A 22,290-nucleotide genomic window follows, 5' to 3' on the forward strand; every position below is an offset into this window, starting at 1 on the left:
AAAGTGGGAAATATTGTATTTTTTTTAGAAATGCAGAGGATGGGTGAGTAGAAGACAGTTTTTTGGCACACTGAGCTCCAAGGAGGCTTCCAGAATCTGGGAAGAAGACAGAATACGTGGCCCACATAAAGTGAGTGTGAAGCACTGGTGAAAGCTAGAAAGGGAGTTACAGACTGACATCAGCCAAGGATTTGAAGCTGAGCCAAAACTCTCTGGAAAGGAAAAAGGCGATGAGCAGCAGAGACCAATGCAGAAGCAACAAGCCTGAGGAAGGCAGGCTGAGCAGCAACACTTGTGCACAGCCGTGGAGAGGCCAGAAGTCCCCAGGGACAGATAGATGCTGGCAGAGTCTGCTCTGCTCAAGAGAGTTGGGTCTGTGGGGAGGGTTGGTGGGACAAGCAGGCACTGAAGTGGTTCACCAGAGGCACGCTGTTGAGTACCAGTGCCCCAGTGCTACCAGGCAATCATGGATATGGAGGGAGGATAGTCATCAAAGGCAAACCTGTGATATGCAGCAAGGCAGCTTGGAGCAGTGGAGCATGCGGGAAGGGAAGTGATGGGAGGATTGTTTCCAGAAGAGTGGAGGAGAGGATCTACAGCTGATGCGACATGGAGATTGCCAGGGAACATGAGACCTGGCAAAACCACTCACGGTGAACACGGAGGAGGAAAGAGCAGAAGACTGATGTCAAGATCAAGCCACGTTTTGAGGGTAGGCAGGTGGATGGGAATTTAGGGCTTGAAACAGCTGCTTGGCTGCACTCAAGGCATCTCAAGCTCAGGGAGATGGTATTGCTTTAAAGCAGAGTTTCTTTTCTTGTTCAACAGAGCTGAGCTTTTCCCCTGCTGACTCACTGAAGAAAGGATGGCAAAAATGAGGCACACTTCCAAAGAATATTATCTTTTTCTCCTCCTGGCCAGAAGCAAGGCTTGGAATGGTTTCCAGTAACTCCAACCCTAACTCCCACAGCACAGGCTGACCTTGACCAGCAGGACTCGAGCTAATGTGTGCACACCTCTCCTAAGTCTGAAGCTGAGCGTGCACAGCGAAGCATCTGACACATGCAACAGCTCATAAACATTGGACTTGGAGCCTTTCTTATCCAGAAGTCACAGCTGGTTTCCTCTGTCATGTCCTTGGCTTCCTTTGTCATGTCCTCAGAGAGCTTAGAGCTGACACTTCAAGAAATTCCTTCCCAGAAAGACCTAAGACTCTGGATCCAATTACATCTTTGATTGTATAAAACCTTGTAGTCCTGAACATCTTGCTGCTCTGCCCGGCCCATCAGCGGTTCTAATACCAGCAGTCCCTGCCAGCTTGCCCTGCAGTAGATTTCTGCAGTGCTATAGCAAGAGGCTTTGGTGGGGATGGGGCACAGCAGCATCTCCGTTAATGTTATGAGTCCACCTTAAGATTGTCTGCGCCTCTAGCTTAAAAACTTATTGCTGCCAACAGTCACACTAATAGAGTTGTAGCTAGACAGTGGGTACTTGCCTGCTCTCTGCATTAGCTAATCCAGCCGTCAGACGCCATGCGTCGCTCCCTGTCTGAGTTCTTCCCTTTCTATCCCATCCCCTTCTGGCAGGGGTTTGGAAATAACAGTTCTGGCTGGACCGCCAAGAGAAGCTCTTGTTCTGGGAAATAAATAGAAATGAAAAACAAAAATAGATTTTGTTCTGTCTCTGCTGGGTGCTCTTTGGTTCTCAAGCTTAGGGAAGTGGTCTCAATCCCGAGGTAGGAGAGTGTTTTAATTGCAAGTGTATGAAACCTTGGCAGTAGTTTTATGTGAATCAAAACAGACAGGAGAATTGTGGCAAGGATCTCCACTGCCCTCTGAGAGGCTTTAGCTGCAGACAGCTTTGTTTTAGCTGATGAGTGGGGAGGTGTGGGACAGAGCGTGTCTCATTTAGCTGCCTAGCCTGGAAAAAAAAAACCCAACCCTGCTGTGTGTGTGTGTGAAGTCCTGACTGTCCCAGTACATACCGTGATGCTGATGGCATCCCTGTCCTGCACTGGTCTCACCCCTGGTGTGGGGTGTCCAGGCAGTTTTGGGAGGCAGCAGGTACAGGTTTCTGTGGGGAGCAAAGCTGGGCTGCAGCATCACTGTCTCTGAAGAGCTGACTTGGTGTGGCTCTAGGTCTTCAGCTCTATCATCATCCCCTTGAATGACAGTGCAGATCATGATTGTCCCAGCTTTTCTCTTGTCCCAGACACAAGCCCTGCAGTGTACCTGCTTCATGAAGGGGCTGTGCCTGGAGCACGCCCTGCTGCAAGCTTCTGTTCTGCCTGGGGCTGGTGGATGGCTCTGGCTTGTGTACAGGTTTGGTCCCTTTTTGGGCCAGCGCCTCAGTGGAGAGAGCAGCTTTGCTTGTGCAGAGAGCTCAGCTCGATCGTGGTTGTGATACTTGTGATTTCTCACAGGCGTTTTCAGTCTTAACAAGGCCTTCAGAAGGTGTGGGAGTGTGCACAGCTCCTGAGTGCCTGCAACCAAGTGATGTGTTAGCAACATTTCCAGGCTAAGGTTCCATATGAAAAATGCCCTTTGGGTTTACTTGTCCTCTCCGTGAATCAGCTGTGCTGCATACATCTCACGAGAAGGAGCCCCTTGTCTTAACTCTCACTGCTGTGCTGCTGCACCCATTAAGCGTACAACAGCAATGAAGACCTCTTGGCTGCCTTGCCATGCCTTTCAGCACCAGTTTTTGTCCTTCCTGCTGTGATGGGAGATGTCTCCACAGCACATGGTGTTGTATTCTGGCCCAACAGTGGGTTTTGGCCATAGGGTGCCATTGTGGTCCTCAAGGTGCTTCTCTTTGCAGAGAAGGGAAGGTGCATTTATCTCAGCAAGCAGAGGGTTGTTGGTAGCAAAGATGTGTTACAGAAGTTGTGGGAGGAAGAGTTGGAAGGAACTGAAGCTCCTGCAAGGGATGGGGGTCTGAGGAGCGAAATGGAGGTCCAAGTTTTGGGACAGGTGCGGGACAGTGTGAGGTACAATTCCCTGGAGATTCCCTGCACCTCTGGAGAGCTGGCTGGCATGGCAGGGCAGGCACCAAGCAAGGAGGAAGGGCATCTCCCACGTGTCAAGAGTGCTTTTGCAATGCGTGTTAGTGAAAATGGGTCTACACATCTGTGCTCGTACCCACGGGGCCATGCCAGCTGGCAGTGGCACTCGGCACATCCAACCAGTGATGGGAGTTAATTTGTGCAAAAGCCCCTGTGGGGGTCTCGATTAGAGCAAGTTACATCACTGATGTTGGGGCAGGTCGTGGGTTAGTTCTGCCCTGAAGCCCACTGCTCCTATATTATTCATGGCCTGTCATGAATTAGCAATGGGCCAGGAAAGCTGCTGTCTGTTACTTACAGAGCTGCCCTCAAGTGCTAGGACAGCAGCTCTCCCCGGCAGCCTCATTTCGTGAGGATATTTGCAGCAGAGCAGAATTTCTCCCCCGTTGCTTCTAAGCTCCACCGGCTCCCTGCCATGTCCCAGGGTACAACTCCAGTTTCCTGATCTGCTGTTAGCTGAGTCTGTGGCTCTTACCCATGTGCCATCCCATGTCCTGCTGGTAGCAGTGACCTTGAGAGAATCTTGAAGAGAATTTGGATTCATGGTCATGCTGAAGAAGATGCAAAGCCTGCATGAGTCACTGGCAGTACCTGTTTGTAGCAAGAAGGGAATGTCTTGTCATTCAAATCCCACCAAATCACTGCTCTGATGTGCTCTGGCCTGTTAAATCCTAGTGCTTTGGCCTTTGATTCGCTTGTCTGAGCCTGCACCTGTGTTGCAAAGGTTTACGTGCTTTTGATGGGAAATGAATGAACTAGGAAATGCCATAGAGTGAAGTTTAACTCGGTGCTTGTTCTAGAAAAAAAAAAAAAAAAGGTCGGATGGCATCTTTTTTGTTCTATGAGAAAATTCAAAGTGGCCTCATTAGGGTTCAGGTTTAACACCCCTGGGTTCTCCCAGAAGATCCCTTCTCCTCCTCCTCCTCCTTTTGTAGTACTGTATTGACAAAACAGCAGCTGCACATGTGTTTGAAAGGTTGTTTCGAAATCCTGCAAGTTGGTGGAATTAATTTTGTAAAAGCAAGCATGAATTTTGTAGTAACATGTGGAACACCAGAAAAACAGCTTCCCCCTGTATGCAGGGGGATCTAGATATCAAATGAAGCAATGGCTTGACCTTTGGAGATGCCCTTCTGCCTTGGGGTGACTGAGCTCACGTTTTGCAGTGCTGACTCCTCTGCTCCCTATTTTCTTTTGCTTCACAGTTATGTGTGGAGATATTTTTGTTGCAGCCCACACTGCTAACTCTGTCCTGGCTGAGCACCAGGCTCTCCTTTCTGCTGGGACTTGCTCTCCTTGCATCTCTAAAGAGAACTGTAGTGCTTTAAAAATGTAAATGAAATGGTTAATAGGTTGGAAAATCAATTATAATAAACATTCCTGGTATATAAACTATGCGTAAGTGTGTTTTAAATGAAGTACATTAAAGGCAGTGTGTTTTTCCATTTCTCCTGGCCAGGTCAGCAGGGTCTCAGTGCAGTGCTGTTTGATTTGATTAAAATGCATGACACCCTGCACATTAGCTTGTGTCCTGGGTCACCAGGAGGCTGTGTTCATACAAGGTACTTGGGAGAAGAGCTGCCATTTTCACTGAGTACTTGTGGGGGCTGGAGGTGTGCTTTGCTGAGCAGGGTCTCGGACCCTCACTGAAGTGGGATTTGAAGATGTGAATCAATATTTTTAGGGCAGCGGGGAGCTGCCTGCTCCTTTGCTGAGGGATGAATGTTTTGGGTGTCTGGATGGCTGTGGGACTGAGCTGCAGATGTGCAGATCTTGCAGTGAAAGATGTTGCGTGTATCCACATGCTGCCCTGGGAGATGTAAAACCTTGTCAGTGTGTGTGAAGGAGACTGTGTGAAGGCATGGATGTGTAACCTCTGTTTCTCTGGAGGCGGAAGAGACGTGAATAACGAGTGTCAGAAGACCCCAGGCAAATAACACGGAGGAGATTCTCCCTTAGCTCTAACGGGCCCCTTGAACCTGCATGGTGGCTGTTGTCCTCGGGGAGCCCAGAGCCAGACGACGGCCCTGCTCATCATTCCCCACTCCACCATCCTTTCTCATGCTCTCTCTGCTTGTAGGAGACTAGAGAGGAACCTTTTTAACTGCAGCTGCGACATCCGCTGGATCCAGCTCTGGCAGGAGAAGGGTGAGGCGAACCTGCAGTACCAGGAGCTCTACTGCATGAACATGGATGCAGCCATAATCCCTTTGCAGGAGATGAACATCACCCAGTGCGGTAAGGACTCCCGGGGCCGGGCACGAGGGAGGCCAGGAGGGTGCTGTTTCTGTATGCGTGAAGGCATTGGGTGATTGGGGGCATTTCTTTCATCGTAGTGTTGTTGCTTGACAAAGCATCTGTGATGAGTCTGTGTGATGTCTTGAAAAGGGGTATTTTTCATATCGCTCTTTCTCTGTCTAACAAATCCTAGAAACAGCATATTGTTAAAAGACACTGCCACTGTATCTTTCATAATTACTCTCAGGAAATACACATCTCTATTAATTTTCTTTTGGGTTTTTTTATTTCAATTGAAGGCTCATATCTGCAGGGAAGAGTCAGGAATGACTTTATATCTCTGTTTCTTGCTAAAAGAACCCAGTGGCCTCAGGAGCAATCTGAGGCGTGTTCAATAGTTATCCCTTTTTCCTTCACCTTGTTCACATATCAGCTGCCTGTTCTGTGTCAGTTTTTGCTCTGCTATTGCCATTACTGGAAAGCATCCCTTGCAGAGTAAGGGGAAGGAGGTGTACCTTCAGCAGAACAATTAAACTGTCTGTATGCAAGCAGCTGTCAAACTCGCAGGCTGATAAAAGGAGAAAAACCAGAGGTTTTCTTTTTCTGATGATTGTCTTCTGTTCTAGGAAGCTGGGTTTGTTTCTGTAGCGGTAGTAGACAAACTGCATGCACATTTGAATTTGCATGAATTTTTTTTTTCAAGTTCACAGTGTCCCTTTACTAAGCTCTGGAAATTGGCCAAAGTATGCCTGCATGTGGATGAACTAAAAAGATTTGAGTGTGCTGTAATTTCCTTCCCACATGGGAAGAATAATCAGCAAGGATTAGGGGGGGGGGGAAATTCCTTAGGGATCAGGGACAGGAGGAGAGGTGACTCCATCAATGGTGGTGTTAGACTCTAGCAGACAGCAGGGTGCTGATTTGGGAACGTGCTGGTGTGCAGGGTGAGCACCTTCTCTGACCTCGCCGTCTCCTGGAAGGGCAGGAATCCACGCTAATCTGCTTTCCTCTAGAGGAGAGTTTTTCTGTTCAAGCACTGAGACGACTCAAGGGATGTTGTAACAACACCCCATTTGTCTTTGTCCTTTAGTGCTGAGGGCTATCGTGGCTTGGTGTGGCCACGTTTGATACCAGCTTGACCTGGAGAGACTGTATGTGTCCTTTCTGTCTCCCTCTCCACTGATTCCTACCACCTATGCATCTTTGCCAGGCCTTGACTGCTGCCTCCTTTCTTCTGGCATCCCCCCAAACCAGTACAATGTTGCTTCCTTCCTGGTGTCACTCCCTGATGGCAATGAAATTATGTGTATCCCCATCCATGCCTTTGGGTTGGTGTGATGGATTCTGCTGCCTCATGATGGGAGGAGACCACTGGTCAGTTGACCCCTGCTCTCCCTACCCAATTTACCTCTCTGAACAGCCCAGAAAGCCTCCCCTATGCAAGGCGGCCGTTTCCCCTTCTTCTCACAAACAGTGCTGTCTTGTTTCATGTTGTGAGGATATCTGGTGCCTGTTGTGGCAAGTAAGGAAGAGGCGTAAATCAGAGCCACCATAAATCAGTGAGTCTGCCATTACCAAGGAACAACAAGGGCACCTTTTATTAGGAGAGCTGCAGTTAATATGAGGACACATCCTTGGTTATTTTCTCTTGATTGTTATAAATGAGAGGGACGGTTTCCTCACCTAGAGTGCTGGGTGCTCTGCGCCTTGTCCCTGGAGGTGGGAACACTTTGGATCCTCTCCCAGCACATGCAGCTTTCCCATCCCAAGTGACTGCCCTCAATAGCAGCTTCTGTGGGAATAGAAGGGATGGGTATGGGGGCTGTGTGAAGGGAAGGGCAGCCAGACCTGTACACCAAATTTTGGATTCGAATGTAATGGGAGGGTCTGTTCAGCTGGCACATCTCCAGTGTCTACATTTTCCCTTATCTCCAAGACTTCTCCACTGGGTAGAACAAGGCCATGCTGTTGCCTCATACTTATTCCAAGGTGCTGGAGGCTGATTTGGGAAACAGCTTGGTGGGACCTGGGTCCACATGCATGTCCTTGGCTGGCTGCAGTAAACTGTGCTCCACAACTGAGCGCCTTGGTGTCTGGCTCTCCTAGACCTCCCTGAGATCAGTGTGAGCCATGTGAACCTGACGGTGAGGGAAGGGGAGAACGCTGTCATCACTTGCAACGGCTCAGGCTCGCCGCTGCCCGATGTCGACTGGACGGTGGCCGATCTCCACTCCATCAACACGCACCAGGTAGGGGCCGCAGGACCTCAGTGCTGCCCGCACCTGATGTGGCAGGGGCAAGGCAGCTGCCATGGGTTCCCCAGGTCTGAGCACGCAGGGCAGAGGGTCAGATAGATGGTAGAGACAGCTATGAGAAATGTGAAATTGTTGTATCCAAAGGAATATCAAGGCCGCATCCTATCCGCATGAGACCTGGGGAACTACCTGAAGGCAGCGAAACCTTCACTTGGTATGGCTGGAAAGTGAAGATGAGATAGCTCTGTATCTCAGTGCTCCCTAATTGAATCAGCTCGTGTCTCCTCTAATGAAACGACTTGTTTACAGAGATGTCTGAAAGCTTTTCTAGAGGCAAGGCATGTTTATCAGTGCTACAATGCTGTGGCTCTCCTCCTCCTAGTAGTTCCTCTTATAAAATGCTTTAAATGTATTTAATCAGGTGAGGAAACACCTCCCTACACCCAGATCCTAGTTGTCCTTGGATTTTGGAGACCACCTCACATCTTACGTGGAAACTGTGATCCTTATCTTCTTGGGGCAGTAGTGGGGAGGAGAGGAGCCACTGATTTTTGTCTGTATTTCTCTCTGGGATTTTTAGACTAACCTCAACTGGACCAATGTTCATGCCATCAATCTGACCTTGGTGAATGTTACCAGTGAGGACAACGGGTTCCTGCTTACCTGCATTGCTGAGAACGTGGTGGGGATGAGCAATGCCAGTGTGCTGCTCACTGTCTACTGTAAGTAGCAGTGGAGAGACCTTAACCTTATAGAGGCTGGAGGGCTGCCCTGGGAATTGTCTGAGTGCATGGCCACTTGCTACCTGTGACATACTGCTTTTGTAGATGAGGATTAGGAGCTGAGCACAATGAGGAGGAGGTTGATCCTTGCACAGGTCTCTTAAGTTGTCAGTATTTTTGCTTTCCTGCTGCTTTCATTAATGGGGAAATGAGTGCTAGAGCAGGAGAGAAACAGCAGTGCCACACTGGTGGTGGACATCTCTCCACCCATCTCTTGGAAGATCCAGCAGAATAAGGAAAAACTGTAGAGGGACTAAAACTCTGTTTACAAACACAGAGTTGCTTGCCCTGATGCTATGTGGGAGGTTAAATGTCACCATTGTTAAAGCCAAGTGCCTCTTGATATGCCTCTGATTTCAGGGATGCTGATGCTTCCTCTCAGATCTGTTCCTACAAAGTTAAACTGCAAATGCTGTGTAAACACGCACATGTCAAATTTCAACTGTTCCCTTTTAGCTGCAAGTAGCTAAACTTTCCTTGTGCTTTCTAATATAATTTAACACAAACCTGACCTTAAGGGGAAGTTTACACAGCTTTGTACTCTCAAGCAGCTGAGATTTACTATATGTTGCTGTGTCTGTAATATTTGCCCTTACTCTGTAGTTTGAAAATCTGTCCTCAACCCCCAACCAGGTAGAGTGGAGATCCACGTGGGATTCTGGCTAGTCTTGGTGAACCCATGTGTGTTGTATGTCCAGTGAAGTGCTGGAGCCACTGGGTCCTATAAACAAGGCAGTCACAAGGGATAGGAAAAAGGAAAGAAGATGCTTTACTACTTTCATCTTCCTCCCAATAAGTACTATCGGTGGATTGAAAAATAGAGGTAGTTAAAGTTCAGATCAGCTCAGAGGTGATTGGTCAGCAGGCAGGTGTTTTTTGCACTGCGTTTTGGCATGTTTTCCTCCACACCTTAAGCAGCACGATGCCAACACCTATTTTCACCCATGTAATCCTTTAAGCTGCTGACAGTTTCTGCTACCCCTGCTTTTGTTGCCCAGACTCATCACTCAGGCTGCAATTTCACACTGAAAAGATCTGGGTTTGTGTGTGTAGGTGGCTGCCTGTTTTGAATCCTCCTTGCCAGGAAGATGTGAACAAGCCACATGCAAATCTAGGCTTGCGACTGAAAGGAGGTGGCTGGGACACGGCTGTGTGGGTCAGGGTAGCTGGGTGCTGGTGGGAGAATTTTGCTCAGCTCCAACCGGCTCGGCACCTTTTTCTCTTCTACCACTTTCACTGCCCGAAATATTCACTGTCTTTTTTCCAAAAGGTGGGTCAAAGTTGGTGTGTTGTTTTTGTTCGTTGCGGATGCTCCATGGATTGTCTTTGCAGCTGGATGGTACCAGGAAAAGAAGAGTTTTAGGGAAGACCTATATCTTTTTGTGTCCTTTGCCTCTGCACAAAACTCTGTTCTTCTAGTTCAGACCTTGCCAGCCTTGGGATTTGGGACCTTACATGTAGGCGTTGTAAACGGGATTTCAGAAGCAATGGCAGAGCAACATTTGAATTCTTGGGGTGTCCCGGGGGGAAGACAATACATATGCAATAAATTTCAGGCAGAGTCTTTGCTTTTCTTTTCCTTCTCCCACTCCCTTTAATTAAAACACCCCCAGAGGGTGCTTGGCGGGTGAGAAATCCTTTGGGATATTCAGGCAGTCAGAACCCCCAGGGACAGGCAGTCGCTGAGGGATGTTTGCTTCCCCAGCTACGCAATCCAGAATTTCTCAGTGCGACTGGAAAGCTCCCATGGGCACCTTGCACATGTGTAATGTAACAGTGCTACGTCACGGTGTCCTCCTTAACGGGAACAGGTGGCCTCCCTGTGATCCCCTGGGAGGAGAGCATCAGGAGGTGTGTGGACTGGCAACTCCAAGCTTAATTGTTTCTGGGCTGGTGAAAGGACCATCCCTGTCATTAAGCTGTACTCCAGTTCAGAAGCTATAGAGAGCTGGCTGTGGTTAAGATCCTCCTTCTGGGGAGCACGGAGTGGTTCTTATGACTGCTTCTGTGCAAGCATCCGTGGAAAAAGTAGAAGGAACAAGGGATTTTGGAGGTTGCATTTTGAATAATCTTAATTTCCATGGTGCACAGAGATGTGATGTGGGTGGAGGTGTGCTGTGAGCTTGCCGTGTTTCTCTCTGCTAGATCCCCCTCGCATCCTAACTCTGGAGGAGCCAGTGCTACACCTGGAGCACTGCATTGCATTTGCAGTGCATGGGAACCCAGCTCCCACCCTTCACTGGCTGCACAACGGCCAGGTCCTTCGGGAGACAGAGATCATCCACATGGAGTTTTACCAACAAGGGGAAGTGTCTGAGGGTTGCCTGCTCTTCAACAAACCCACTCACTACAACAATGGCAACTACACGATTGTGGCCACCAACCAGCTGGGCTCAGCCAACCAAACCATCAAAGGACACTTCCTTGAAAAGCCCTTTCCAGGTAGGATATTCAGTTTATCTCATTAGGGTTGCTTGCAATCCAAAGGTCTTACTATGATCCCAGCAATAATCCTTCCACCTAGACAAGGCTTTGACAACCCGAGTTGGTCTTTGAGCAGCAGGCTGGAAGAGGTGACCTCTGGAGGCCTCTTCTGACCAGTCTGATTCTCCTACTCAAGTGTGTTTTGGTGTCATAACAACTCTTTAATGCAGAGAGATACTCTAATTGGTTTAGATATTTCTGTTGTGTAACATATTCTACAGTGCTGGGGGGGGGGTTTAAGATCTTTAGGGATTTCAGTGGGAATAGGATGTAAGTTTGATTAATTATTTTGGATTTCCTTTGGGGTGCCCCAAAGAGGTTGTCCAACTGATCTGAGAGAAAGTATTCTTCAATGGGATTGCCAGTTATAAGCTAAAGAAAGGAAAGCCCTTCGAAGTGATGCAGCTTTTCCTTCTTTTTTTCTTCTAGCTTGCATTTGTGAAATGATTAAGGCTGGATGCAGCAGTGTCAGGATTGTTTTCTTTCTGACTATGACCTGTGCAATTCCAGAATGGCAGGTCTACAAAAGATGCAACAGCTCAATTAGTCGCTTTGCATCAGATTGCTGGGATTGTTCAGAGTTTGCTGTTGTACCCCTTAGAGATTCAGGGCTTATCTGCAATAAAAAGCATTTGAGGATGTGAAGATCCCGGTCTGGGGAGTGCATTAGAGACTTTTGTGGTGACCTGTCTGCTCTACAGGAGCATGGAGGGTCTTGGTCTGCTCTCTGGCTTTGCAACACCACGCTGGCCATCATAGAGTTAAGTTCTGTGCATTCTGCTGCCTTCAGGAATGATGCCATGAGAAAGTGGCAGCTCTAAATTGGCCCCTGCAGCCCAAGAAAATCCAGCAAAATAGGGCGTTTGCTAAATATAGAAAAATTCCAACGGTACTCTCATTTATTATTTATATCACACCATATATGTACACAGAGTTTTCCCGCAGGTCAAATATCGTAAATGCAAACCCAAATCTCTGCCTTGAAGATCTGACAATTGAACAAATGAGCTGATATGGATGGGAGTGGAAAATTTGTATTCTGTCTTCAAGGATGATGCCCTGTTTGACTATCTGACCTATTTATGTTTCCTTCTGTCAGGGCAGAAGAGCAGCTTATCAAATGTAGGTGGGTGAGGAGAGGTGCACGGGTTTGCAGTCTCAGCTCTGTCAGGTCCCATCTTTGTGACTCAATTTCCCCATCTGTGAAATAGGGACAGCTCTGAAGTAGGTGCTGGACCTCCAGAAAAGGGGGCAGATCTGCTGTTCTGGAGGACTGATTTTGGAAATGGATCTGAGCTGTAATGTGGGAACGCACATCGATGTTTGGAAGAACCTCCTGTGTCAGGCGCTCAGGGAGAATGGGATTGTGAAAAATATATGTAAAATATTGCCCTTGTGAGTGCGTCTTCACCCACGCCTTGTGTGTGTTGTTGGTGTGGAGTCCTTACTGAGCCTGAATCATCTCTCAGCAGGAATTGACCCATTTCTTTTATTTCTCCTGATCCAAAGTCCCAAGCTGTTCCTCACCCTGGCAGACCCTGTCAGCCCAATGCAGGATGTAATTTACCTTCCTTGAAGTTCGGCGCTCCGTCCACTGCCACAGCTGACATTAACACTCAGTGCAGCTGACTTTTATAATTTCCCAATAATTTGAAGATAGATTCTTTCAGAAAATGCCACAAACTGAAGGTTCCCCAGTGTGCTTCACTCGACAAGCTTATTGCCTATAGCTATTCACATGTGCAAGGGTTTTGCTGTCACTACCCAGGATAAGATTATTAGTTTTAATTAATTAATGGAAGAGTAGTGCCTGGAAAATTTCCTACCAGCATAGAAAAGGACCTGTGATGGTGATTTGATTAGTTGTTTTTTTTAGAAACCCCGATCTGCAACTTCTTGTTGGTAGTGTCAGACTCTGCTTCCCAGGTTGAGAGGAGAAAAGTGGTGTTAGAAGCTGGGTGGGAACTGGGAGATATGTCCTGTGTCATATTCTGCTTCTCTGTGATGTTGTGGCTCTAGGAGCCAGGGAAGTGTCTCCCAGGACGGATTTGTGTCATATCTTGATAAAAATTTCATTGCAGGTTTTCACTGGCATCTCTACCATAGGCTACCGTCTCCTTATTTAATCTACAAAGGTTTATGTACCTATGTACTATCCTCCCCCGTGATGAGTGTTCAGTTCTTTGAGAATGTCAAGTTGGCTGAAATTTCTTGGCTATGTTTTATACTTTGAAAAGTAGGGTTTAGAGGGAAAAAACTTTTTGTGGTTTCTGTTGAATTTGCTTAGTCCAGCAGAGAAAAATGGAAAGGGGGAAATGTAGAAGCAGCAAGAGTTTTATGACTAGACTATGTCTGCTTTAATAGGGGAAAAAAAAAGGTCTCCAAATGAAATATTTCTTCCTCCCCCACCCCCCCACCCCTTCTTGCTAGAAAAAGCCAAGGAAAGTTACTCTTCTGCTTGACTTGAAACAAAAATATTTTTTCAGGTTTTTTTCCCCTGGTTTGGAAAGCTGTGTTTGTCACCCGGGGGTTGTTTTACGCTTCCCTTCCAAACCTCACCCATACTTCAGTGTGAATGTTTCAGCATCCTTCCAGGAGCCCTCTGCCAGCAAAGCTGTGTAAACTCCAGTTAATATCGGGCTCAATTTCTTACATGGGCGAGTGAATTGAAAGCTGACGTTATTCTCATGCTATGTAAACTGAGTGTCACTGAGAGCTTTAGACCTCATCGTCTGGGGCCTTGGCCGCCTTTGGAGCTGAAGGAGATTTACTGAATAGACTGGCACAGTCAAGAGGCTGACAGCAGGGACTGGTGTGGCTGTCTCAAGCAAGAGGCAGCTCTAGGACAGCCACAGCCTCCATGTCCAGTTCAGATGATATTACCTTTTATGAGTGGCTCATGAAGAGGAGGTCAGAGGAGGTCTCCTCTAAACCCCTGCCCCAGGCTTTGCTCTCCTCCCTGGTGGGAGGTGGTCCTCATCCTTGTTGGACTTTGTCCTTGGGTGAATACTGCCATGCAAAAGGCAAAATCTACTTCTCTCCCCTCTGCCTCCATCCTGCTGAGCTCCATTTGTCTGTCGAGCTTTGCTCGCCTGCTTGAAAGCAGGATTGTTTAACGACCATTCAAAAGTTTGGGTAGCATGCTGCTAATTGTTCTCCATTTTGGCCTTAGAGTAGCATCCTTCCCCTCCTGTTTCAGCCCAAGGGCCCTGCACAGTTATCCCTGTGCTCTTCATCCTGATCTCCAGCATGTCCTGCTAGCACACGTGCTGCAATTTCCAGTTACAGTTGCCCAACGGGACAAAATATGAAAAGTTGGTTTCCTGGGCTCTTCGGGGTGGTGGAGTATGTCTGAGGTGGGCTGGGAATGAGACCACTCTCCTTTTACTGTACTGCTAATGGTGTTGCTTCTCTCTTTGTCCTTTCCACAGAGAGTACAGACAACTTCGTCTCAAGTAAGTGTCTCCTTGCCCTTTGCATACTGTGGGTGTTTTGGTTTTGTGGTTCTGCCTGCCCCTCTGTGACTGACATGCTCCTGGAGGAAAAAAATCAGGAAGCCAAAAGCAAGTTGGCAGATTGCACAAGGTCCTGGCTTCCTCATGCATGAACAAGATGGCTGGGGAACTTTTGATCAGCTGGATAATCTCTAGAGCCCAGGAGATGCACATTTCCCTCCAATGACATCCTGAAGAAGGTCCTGTAGTGGAAATGATGTTTGGTTGTGATGTAGTGGAAGGGGTCTTAACAAGATGCAGGCTGGCCAATCCCCAAAGGAGTTGTGTGTCATGGCCCAATTATAACATGCTTTCTAGTGTGGGCTGGGATGAGAAGGACTCAACTTCTATAGTGTTTCCTCAGCAGATTCTTTCTTTTTTTTCTTTTGTTTTGTTTTCTCCTCCAAAAAACACCTCAGTAACTGTTTCCTTGGCTCAACTTCTGCTGGAGTCAGTCTTATGTTTTAACCCTACTTAGCTTATTAGATTTCTGAGAACTCTAGGAGATGGCTCAGCAGTGGAGGCCACCCCACCCTAAGACACCAGGCACCCAAATGTTTCACATTTGTAAGTTTGGTTTGACATCAGCGTTGTCCTTGTCTGTGTTTTCTCTGCTGATGTCCACAGGAAACTCGGATGGTTGACTCTGATGCCTTCTGAAATAGAAAGTTGCATCCTCTGTTAGGGGTGAACTGGATCTTGTTAGGTCAGACATTGCCATTGGGGATGTGCTGGTGCCTTGGCAGTCCCATGAGAGCCACGCTGAATCTTCTATCTTTGGTGTTTTGGTTTCAGTCGGTGATTATGAAGTGAGTCCCACCCCACCCATCACTGTGACCCACAAACCGGAGGAGGACACTTTTGGGGTGAGTCCTGTCCTCTTCTCTACAGAACTGGTTTGCATGCATTTCTTGTTGTTGATGACTCTGTATTTACATTCCTGTGCTGTTTTGAGATGTTTGCAAGGAAAATCTCTTCTTTTATGACTCAAGACAACAATCAAAAGGATTTTGTCGCTTGTGTCAGGCAAGTAAAATACTGACACAAACCATCTGATCCTCTTGGGTCTGCAGTGTGAAACCAGAGAGCCCTTTGAAAATAAGGCATCCTATGAAGTTGCTCCTGGCAGGGTCAGAAATCCTCACTCTAAAAAAGTAGCACCCAGAGAACAAACAAACAGACAATTGTGTGTTTCATACTATTATTGAGCTGTTAAGTTTAGCCCTGTGAGGGACTCAGATTTAGATTGGTTCAATTTTGTCAATGCCAGTTTGCCCTTTCTCCTGCTCTGTAGGGCATGCCAAAAATGAAAAAGGAAAGAAAGCCTACAGCTTATCAGATCTGCCATTGTCTGTCTTCTGCAGAATCTAGGTAGAAGAAAAAAAAAAAGTGTGTAATTACTGGGAAAAAAAAATTATCATGTTACACAATTGCTCTAATTCTGTGAAAGATTTAAGATCTTGAAACCCACCAGGTGTTAACAGAATGAACAAAACTTAATCCACCTTGGTTTCAGTTCTCATCCAACTGAAAGTCTTCTAGAACTGAAGTGAAAGCTTTGAACAGTGAGACTGGAGTAATAATGTGCACTGTTTATTAAATATAAAGCACAGAAAACAAGCTGGAGGATGAAAATAGAGTGTGGTAAAATAAAAAATTTAAAAATATTGTAGCTAATGTATCAAGGTCAGGGAAAAGGGTTGCAAAATGAAATTACTTTTTCTTGGTTAAATGAGGTATTTTCTATTATAGCAGAATACAGTTTTGTAAAAGGAAGTGAAGTCTAAATGCATTGCAAGACCCAGAACAGGAGAACAATTGGACAAATGCCAAAGAAATTGTTGTTTACATCAATGCAATAAAAGTATCTCGAGTAAAGACTTGAAGGAATAAATATTCATAAATATTAAAATAAGCCTGGGATTGTAAACCCTTTAGGGCAAGGAGGTTTTCTTTTCTCTGCTTGTAGTTCCACTGTATCAGTGTACAGTTCCAATGAAGGACTTTGGACACTGTTGTAGTATAAATGTTTACTACTAAAAATTACAATAAACAGGGAACCATTAGAGGCTTTAGGAAAACCAACTGGTTTTTTTGGAAAAAAAAACAAAAAACAACCAAACCAAAACAGAACAGTTCTACTTAATTTCTTCTGGGTTTTTTTTTGTGTGTTTTTTCTTTTTTTGTTTTTTTGGTTTTTTTTTGTGGTGTGTTATTTTCCCTCATTCTTTGTCCTGAGGGGTGTTTGGATGGAAGCAGAGTTGCTCTTTCTAAAGAATCTTCCAAAGGTGCTGTGTTCCCAGCTCAGGTTAGTGTAGCTTTAGTGTTGTGAGGTCATGGCGCAGTGGTGATGTCAGAAATGGAGGCTCATGATGTGGTACAGCGAAGGGAGAGCCCAGGCATTGGAGCAGAAGTCTTCCTTCCCTGCAGATATATGGAGTGAGAGGCTGGGGAGAACTGGTGCCAAACAGCATCGCTGATAGGGAGGTACCCGACCTTCTCATCCTGCAAACAGCCTGTGATGCTTCCAGGCTGTGCCAGAGCCCTTTGCTTTAGCAGATATCCATGGGGCTGCAGCAGATGGTGTGAGCCTACGGAAAGGTTAACCGGGCAAGGAGGTGCTGTGTTTCCAATCTAGACTCCTAAATTCCTCTGTCTTGACTCTAAGGCTTTTTCCTTTCAGGTTTCCATAGCAGTTGGGCTGGCAGCTTTTGCTTGTGTCCTCTTGGTCGTCCTCTTTATTATGATCAACAAGTATGGCCGGCGGTCCAAGTTTGGGATGAAAGGTACGTGCACTTTCTTTCCTCTAGCAGGAGGCACCTTCCAGGATTGTCCGGCTCTTATAGCACACATGGAAAGGTGTTGTGGCTTTATTCCTACATTGTCAGTATTGGTCCAAATCTTCTGAAGAGAATGTTGTCCAGCCCTCTTCTGCTTGTTGAGAGAGTAATGAAGATATACTGGCTGGTGGTTTTCACCTGTATGTGCTTCTGCTGGGCAGAAGTACATGTGTGTTTTCCTTATCAGTATATAACTGCATCTACAGGTTGCCCAGAAGAGCTTTGAGCCTGCTTCCTCCAGCCATGCACTGAGGGAGCTGTACTCAGGAGAGCATGTTCTTGGTTGAAATCTTTTTTGTGGACTTGATGACACTTGAATTTCCTCTTGGGTTGCACTGGGTGCAGAGCATAGGGTGTGAAGGGGGAAAAGGATGTGAAATTGGTTTGGGTTCTGTTGGAGAGGTAGGTGCACCCATTCTGTGTCTGTCTGTGCATGGGGACTGAGATGCTGCTGTAAGTTTGTAAGGTCCCTGCTGGGAAAGCAATTGCTGACCTGGCTTTCAGCAACGTGGAAGGTGTCTTCCTGCTACTTCTCTGCTGGAAGGTGTCCTCCTCTGTGTCGTGAATAACCACTTTAGGGAGCTATTTCAAGTGGCCTTGGTAGTGACTATAAAGCGAGAAGGCATCTGATGGTTGCCAGGCAGAACTGGTCCCTCTGTCCTACCAACACTAGTGATACAGCTAATGCCAGAAGAAAGTAGATGACTCTCTGCCATGTGCTTTTTGTGACTGATGGTATATCCAGTTGGGCAGCGTTGGTGGTGCCCAATCAAGGCTGGAGGAAGAGCCTTCATATGGCAAAGTAGTTACCAGCATAATTGGTGGCTCACGCATACACTGTTTGAAGCCAGGCCATGACAAACATGAGCTGCTTCTGAGGCTCCTGAGTGGCAGCGTATTTCCTGGCCTTGCTGGGGTATGCATTGCAGGGCAGGTTGATAGGTTTGGGAACGTTTCTTGTGCTTGCCTAGGGCTTTATTTGCTTTATGAAGACATTTCCTGAGTGGGTCCAGATGAGTTTCTGGCTGGAGCTTCCCCTATCCATCCTATGGAGATAGAAGACAGGACATTTAATTAAATAGCAAATCTTCTACACCAACTTAGCAATATTTAGTCCATATGTCCAATGATAAGAACCATCTGGTAGGGTGTACTGACTGGTGGGTGGAGTAGAGGAATGGAAGACATGGTTCCTGGGATCAATTCCCAGCACTTTTACTGACTCAGTGTCCGTAGGCAATTAACTGTCTTAACCTCTGTCTCTTGCTTTAATTTCCCCATCTGTAAAATTGGGATGATGTTACGTGCCTTATGGAGGGATTTGTCAGAACACTTTGGAAGTGCTTGGGTATTTGCCACTGATGGAGCTTAGAGATACAAATATAAAAAGGGACAGTAACTTCTGATCGTAGTGGAAGAATGAAAGAGGAGTGAACCTTAAGTGAGTAACCAGTTTTGGTGAACAGATGTGTGTATGTATTCAGAGGTCTTTGAATAAGTGTATTAGTGGATTTTCTGTATTCCCAGAAACTGGAGGGGTGCTGCGATGGGCCCTTGTGTGTGTAGTTTTTGGGAGACAAAAATGTTTAGCCAGAAAAGCCAGTTTTCCTTCTCATCATACTGTATTTTTTCCAATTCTGATATGAAACCACAATGCCGCAAAGTTTCTAGAAGTTTTATTGATGTTGTTTGGAGAGATGGAGTCGACAAATTAAATACATCTTCAAAACCAGAGAAATAGCTCTTTAATGAGTCACAAGTGTCATAGGCACCGCCATGGGCATACAACTCATACTGCCTAAGCTCTCCTCCTTGTTGGAGGCTGCAGATCCTCCTGCCCCATGGATAGTCTCCCTAGCACATGGCCTTACCTGCTCTGAGCCTCCTGCTTCTTTCTCCCCAGTGTCTCTTCTGCCTATGCCTTTTTGTTTAGCTATAGCACCATTGTCAACTGCCGTGCATGGCTTTGCATCTTTGGCCTGTATCTCCCTTTACATCAGGCTTGCTACCAAACCTCACCACTTTTTCATCCACACCACAAATACAACTCTTCCATTCACTTGCAGTGGCTGGAATATTTGGTGGTACCCTGGCTATGGTCTGCCCTGGCAGCTGTAATTGATTTATTTCTCACCCCCACAAGAAATGTAACAGTCCTCTCCATGCTTTCCAAAACGCAGTTTCTAAGCTCTCCTTCCTTGTCGCTCAGCAGGTCCAAAGCCTTAGGTTGCTTTGCAGTCTCAGCTGAGCTGTTGCAGATGGTTTCAATCTGGAAATGATACCTTGAAGCTTGTGTTTGTCTTCTGCATCCTGAATGTCTCTTTCCCCGGTGTCTCCTCTTTCACTCCACTAATGGGCTGCTGTTACTTTCCTTCTCCCTGAAGACTTCCTATTCATGGGGTGAAGCCCTTGCCCAAGTCATCAAATCACTCTGAGTGGTCCTGAGCTGCCTTTCCAGGGCCTCACATACAGGTTTTACCTTATTTTAACACTGTTCGGGACAGTGCAGCTGGCAACCACCTCCAAATCTCCTTTAGCCAGAACTTTCCTCTGGGTCCCTCATTATCGGTTAATTCTTGGGCAGGAGCCATCCTGTATGGCACCCAGCATGTTATCATTTACTAAGAAAAAAAATCCAAACCCTGAATTCTTTTTGGGAAAGTGCATCATTCCCTGAATCAGGAGCTGTTCATCGCCAGCTGATATGTTGCCACTTGTTGAAATCCCAGTTTGGCAGGCCTGCAGGAGCAGGTTTTTCCTGTTGTTTTTGTCACAGATGCAGAACATTGTGTGCTCGTGTTGGACACGTTACCCAAAGCACCTCGTGAGTCTCTCTGAGCACATCCTTTTCCTTCTGTGTCTCTTAGCATTAAGCAGATGGTTTATATCCTAGAGAGAGAAAGGTGAACTTGGACTGACAAGGTTGGATGTCATGTTGGGCTGGAAAGTCTCCTTGGACCGGCCTGCTGGGTTGCCCACCAGTCTTAAAAGTGGACTAATAGGCTGTCAAGTGTCCAACATCCCAGCTGCCCTTGCTGAAATGAAAGTCACTGTGTGACAGGGCACATGTACTGGGGGAGGACTACGAGAAGATGGTGTGTCAACATTTGTCCTCTTCTGGCTGGTAGCACACCCTCGGAGCATTGCCTGAGTCCTGGAAGAGCCACTGCTCTGGTTATGACCTGGCTACTGATACAGCCAACAGCCGAAGGGTGGAAAAGCCTGTGCTGCCAAGCACTCCGTCAACGGGCCGGAGCAGTGGCATCAACAAAAGCTCCTTGTGAAGGGGAGTCGTGCTGTGCTCCTGGCTCCTTGGCATCCCTTGGCTGAGCTCACGGAGGCTGGCTCTGTGCCATCCCCCTCGCCTTTCCCTGCTCCCCCTGGAGAGTGCATTCATGAACATGGGATGGCGGAGGTCAAATCCCCTTTCTGGCTGCCTGTTGACTTTGGCTCCCATAGCTGGGGGGCGCTGGGGGATGATGGGAGCTGGGGTGGTGGAGGTGGCAGGAAAATGGCAAACAAAGAGCTTTTTTGTGAAACGTGGTGTTACATGGGCAACATGGAGTCAGTGGAGCGGAAACCGCTGGGAAAAGTGAATGTACAACTGAGACATATTGAAGTTGCAGACATGGGCTGCAACTGCTTGCTAAAGGGTGATGCATCCAGAGGTGGAGTTGAGATGCTTTTTCAAGTCTTGTATTAGTGTGGGAAGAAGAATAGGATCTTACAGATCAAGAAATTGGGAGGAAGGGCCCTTCTAATTACTGCTGTCTCCCAGGGGAGTGGGTTTTACGGGTGGGATATACCACGTGGGAGTAAGGAGCCCAGCACACAGCGCTCAGTCATTGCTTTCTCCACCTCTGGGCTCGGTGCCCTGCGTTCCCTGACTGCCCGCCGGAGGTGGAGGGTTTATACCTCACCTTCTGGGGTCAGGCTTGTCACCACAAGCCTTGCAAACTTGCGTCTTCTGATCAAAGTTTAATTCCAGCAGATGGCAGGAAATGAAATTTCATAATCTAATAAAAAAGCCACAGGCAAGTCCCAGGACTAACAAAAATGAAATTTCATAAAACAGCAATAATGTTACAGAAAAGCCGTGGGACTAACAAAATGTTTGGATGTCACAGTGATGGAGGCCATGTAAATGCTTAGGTGGATGGACTGAAATATATGCTCCTTTTGCTTGTTTTCTGTTACATTTGCAAGTGCCTAAGGATAATGGATGTGTGCTTGTGTGTATTTCTGTGATGTATTCGTGGTGCTGCACAACTTTAAAAAAATAAAAAACAAATTGAGTTTGCTGAAATATGGGGAGAAAAGATGTTAGACAAAATTCAGAGACAAGAGCACTTGTTTTGCTGAGATGAACTATTCTACAGGCTCTGAGATTAAAAACTACTTGCATTTTCCAAATGAGGTTTTCTTCCTTGGGTGGAGACTGTGCCAGCTAATGGTTCAGACTTGGTTACAGTTGGCAAAGAGTAGATTGCTTTTTAATCTGATTTCTTAAAGAAATAAGGCATGTGATCGCACAGCCTCTCTGCGCAGATGCAAGTGTGTGTGTACAGCTCTGCCTTCCTGGTTTTTCCTTTTCTCTGCTGCAGCTTTTGAATCTGCTGGCCAGTTCCACCCAGAGGAGAGGGGGAAAGGACTTAGAGATGCCTTTCCAGGCATCAAGGAAATAGAAGTGCTAAATAGAGGATGACAACTCAGGTGATGCCCTACTGGTGGAAATGCCTAGAGCCCTTCTGGGCATCGAAGAATCTATATGGAAGCTCAGCCTTGGACAGAAAAACAAAACACAGGGGACCAGGCTTTCACAGGGTCTGCTGTGGTGGGTGGTGTGTACATTTGTACACATGCATATACTTTTTTTTTTTCTGAATAGGCAGAAACAACAAGGAGGTGGGGGAGAAACGACAGAACAGTAAATAAATACTGCCCACGCTTTCTGTGATGTTTGAGGAATCGCATCACTCTCAGTTCTTTGGGTATTTGTTCTAATAGCCCTGATCAAAGTACTGGCACTGCTGATGTGCATGTGGATGTCAGAAGTACTTGCAGAGCTGTTCCATTGTAATTTAGCATTAGTTAATAGGTGCTTAAAGTAAAGTGGTTGCCTATTTGATTATG

At 46.7% G+C, this 22,290-nt stretch overlaps 1 protein-coding gene across 5 annotated transcripts in view; it reads left to right on the forward strand.

Annotated features, from left to right (window-relative positions):
* NTRK3 (neurotrophic receptor tyrosine kinase 3) overlaps positions 1 to 22,290 on the forward strand; it is a 215,758-nt gene that overhangs the window by 56,352 nt on the left and 137,116 nt on the right. For 4 of the 5 annotated variants that reach the window (XM_074917204.1, XM_074917203.1, XM_074917207.1 and 1 more), the window contains exons 5-11: positions 5,145 to 5,302; positions 7,409 to 7,551; positions 8,138 to 8,279; positions 10,485 to 10,781; positions 14,255 to 14,278; positions 15,113 to 15,183; positions 17,001 to 17,103. In XM_074917204.1, coding sequence (XP_074773305.1) covers positions 5,145 to 5,302; positions 7,409 to 7,551; positions 8,138 to 8,279; positions 10,485 to 10,781; positions 14,255 to 14,278; positions 15,113 to 15,183; positions 17,001 to 17,103 — 938 coding nt within the window. The remainder of the gene's footprint in view (positions 1 to 5,144; positions 5,303 to 7,408; positions 7,552 to 8,137; positions 8,280 to 10,484; positions 10,782 to 14,254; positions 14,279 to 15,112; positions 15,184 to 17,000; positions 17,104 to 22,290) is intronic. The other variant, XM_074917205.1, reaches the window with a different exon arrangement.

This window comes from Athene noctua, chromosome 13, assembly GCF_965140245.1.
Source record: "Athene noctua chromosome 13, bAthNoc1.hap1.1, whole genome shotgun sequence".
Taxonomy (NCBI): Eukaryota; Metazoa; Chordata; class Aves; order Strigiformes; family Strigidae; genus Athene; species Athene noctua.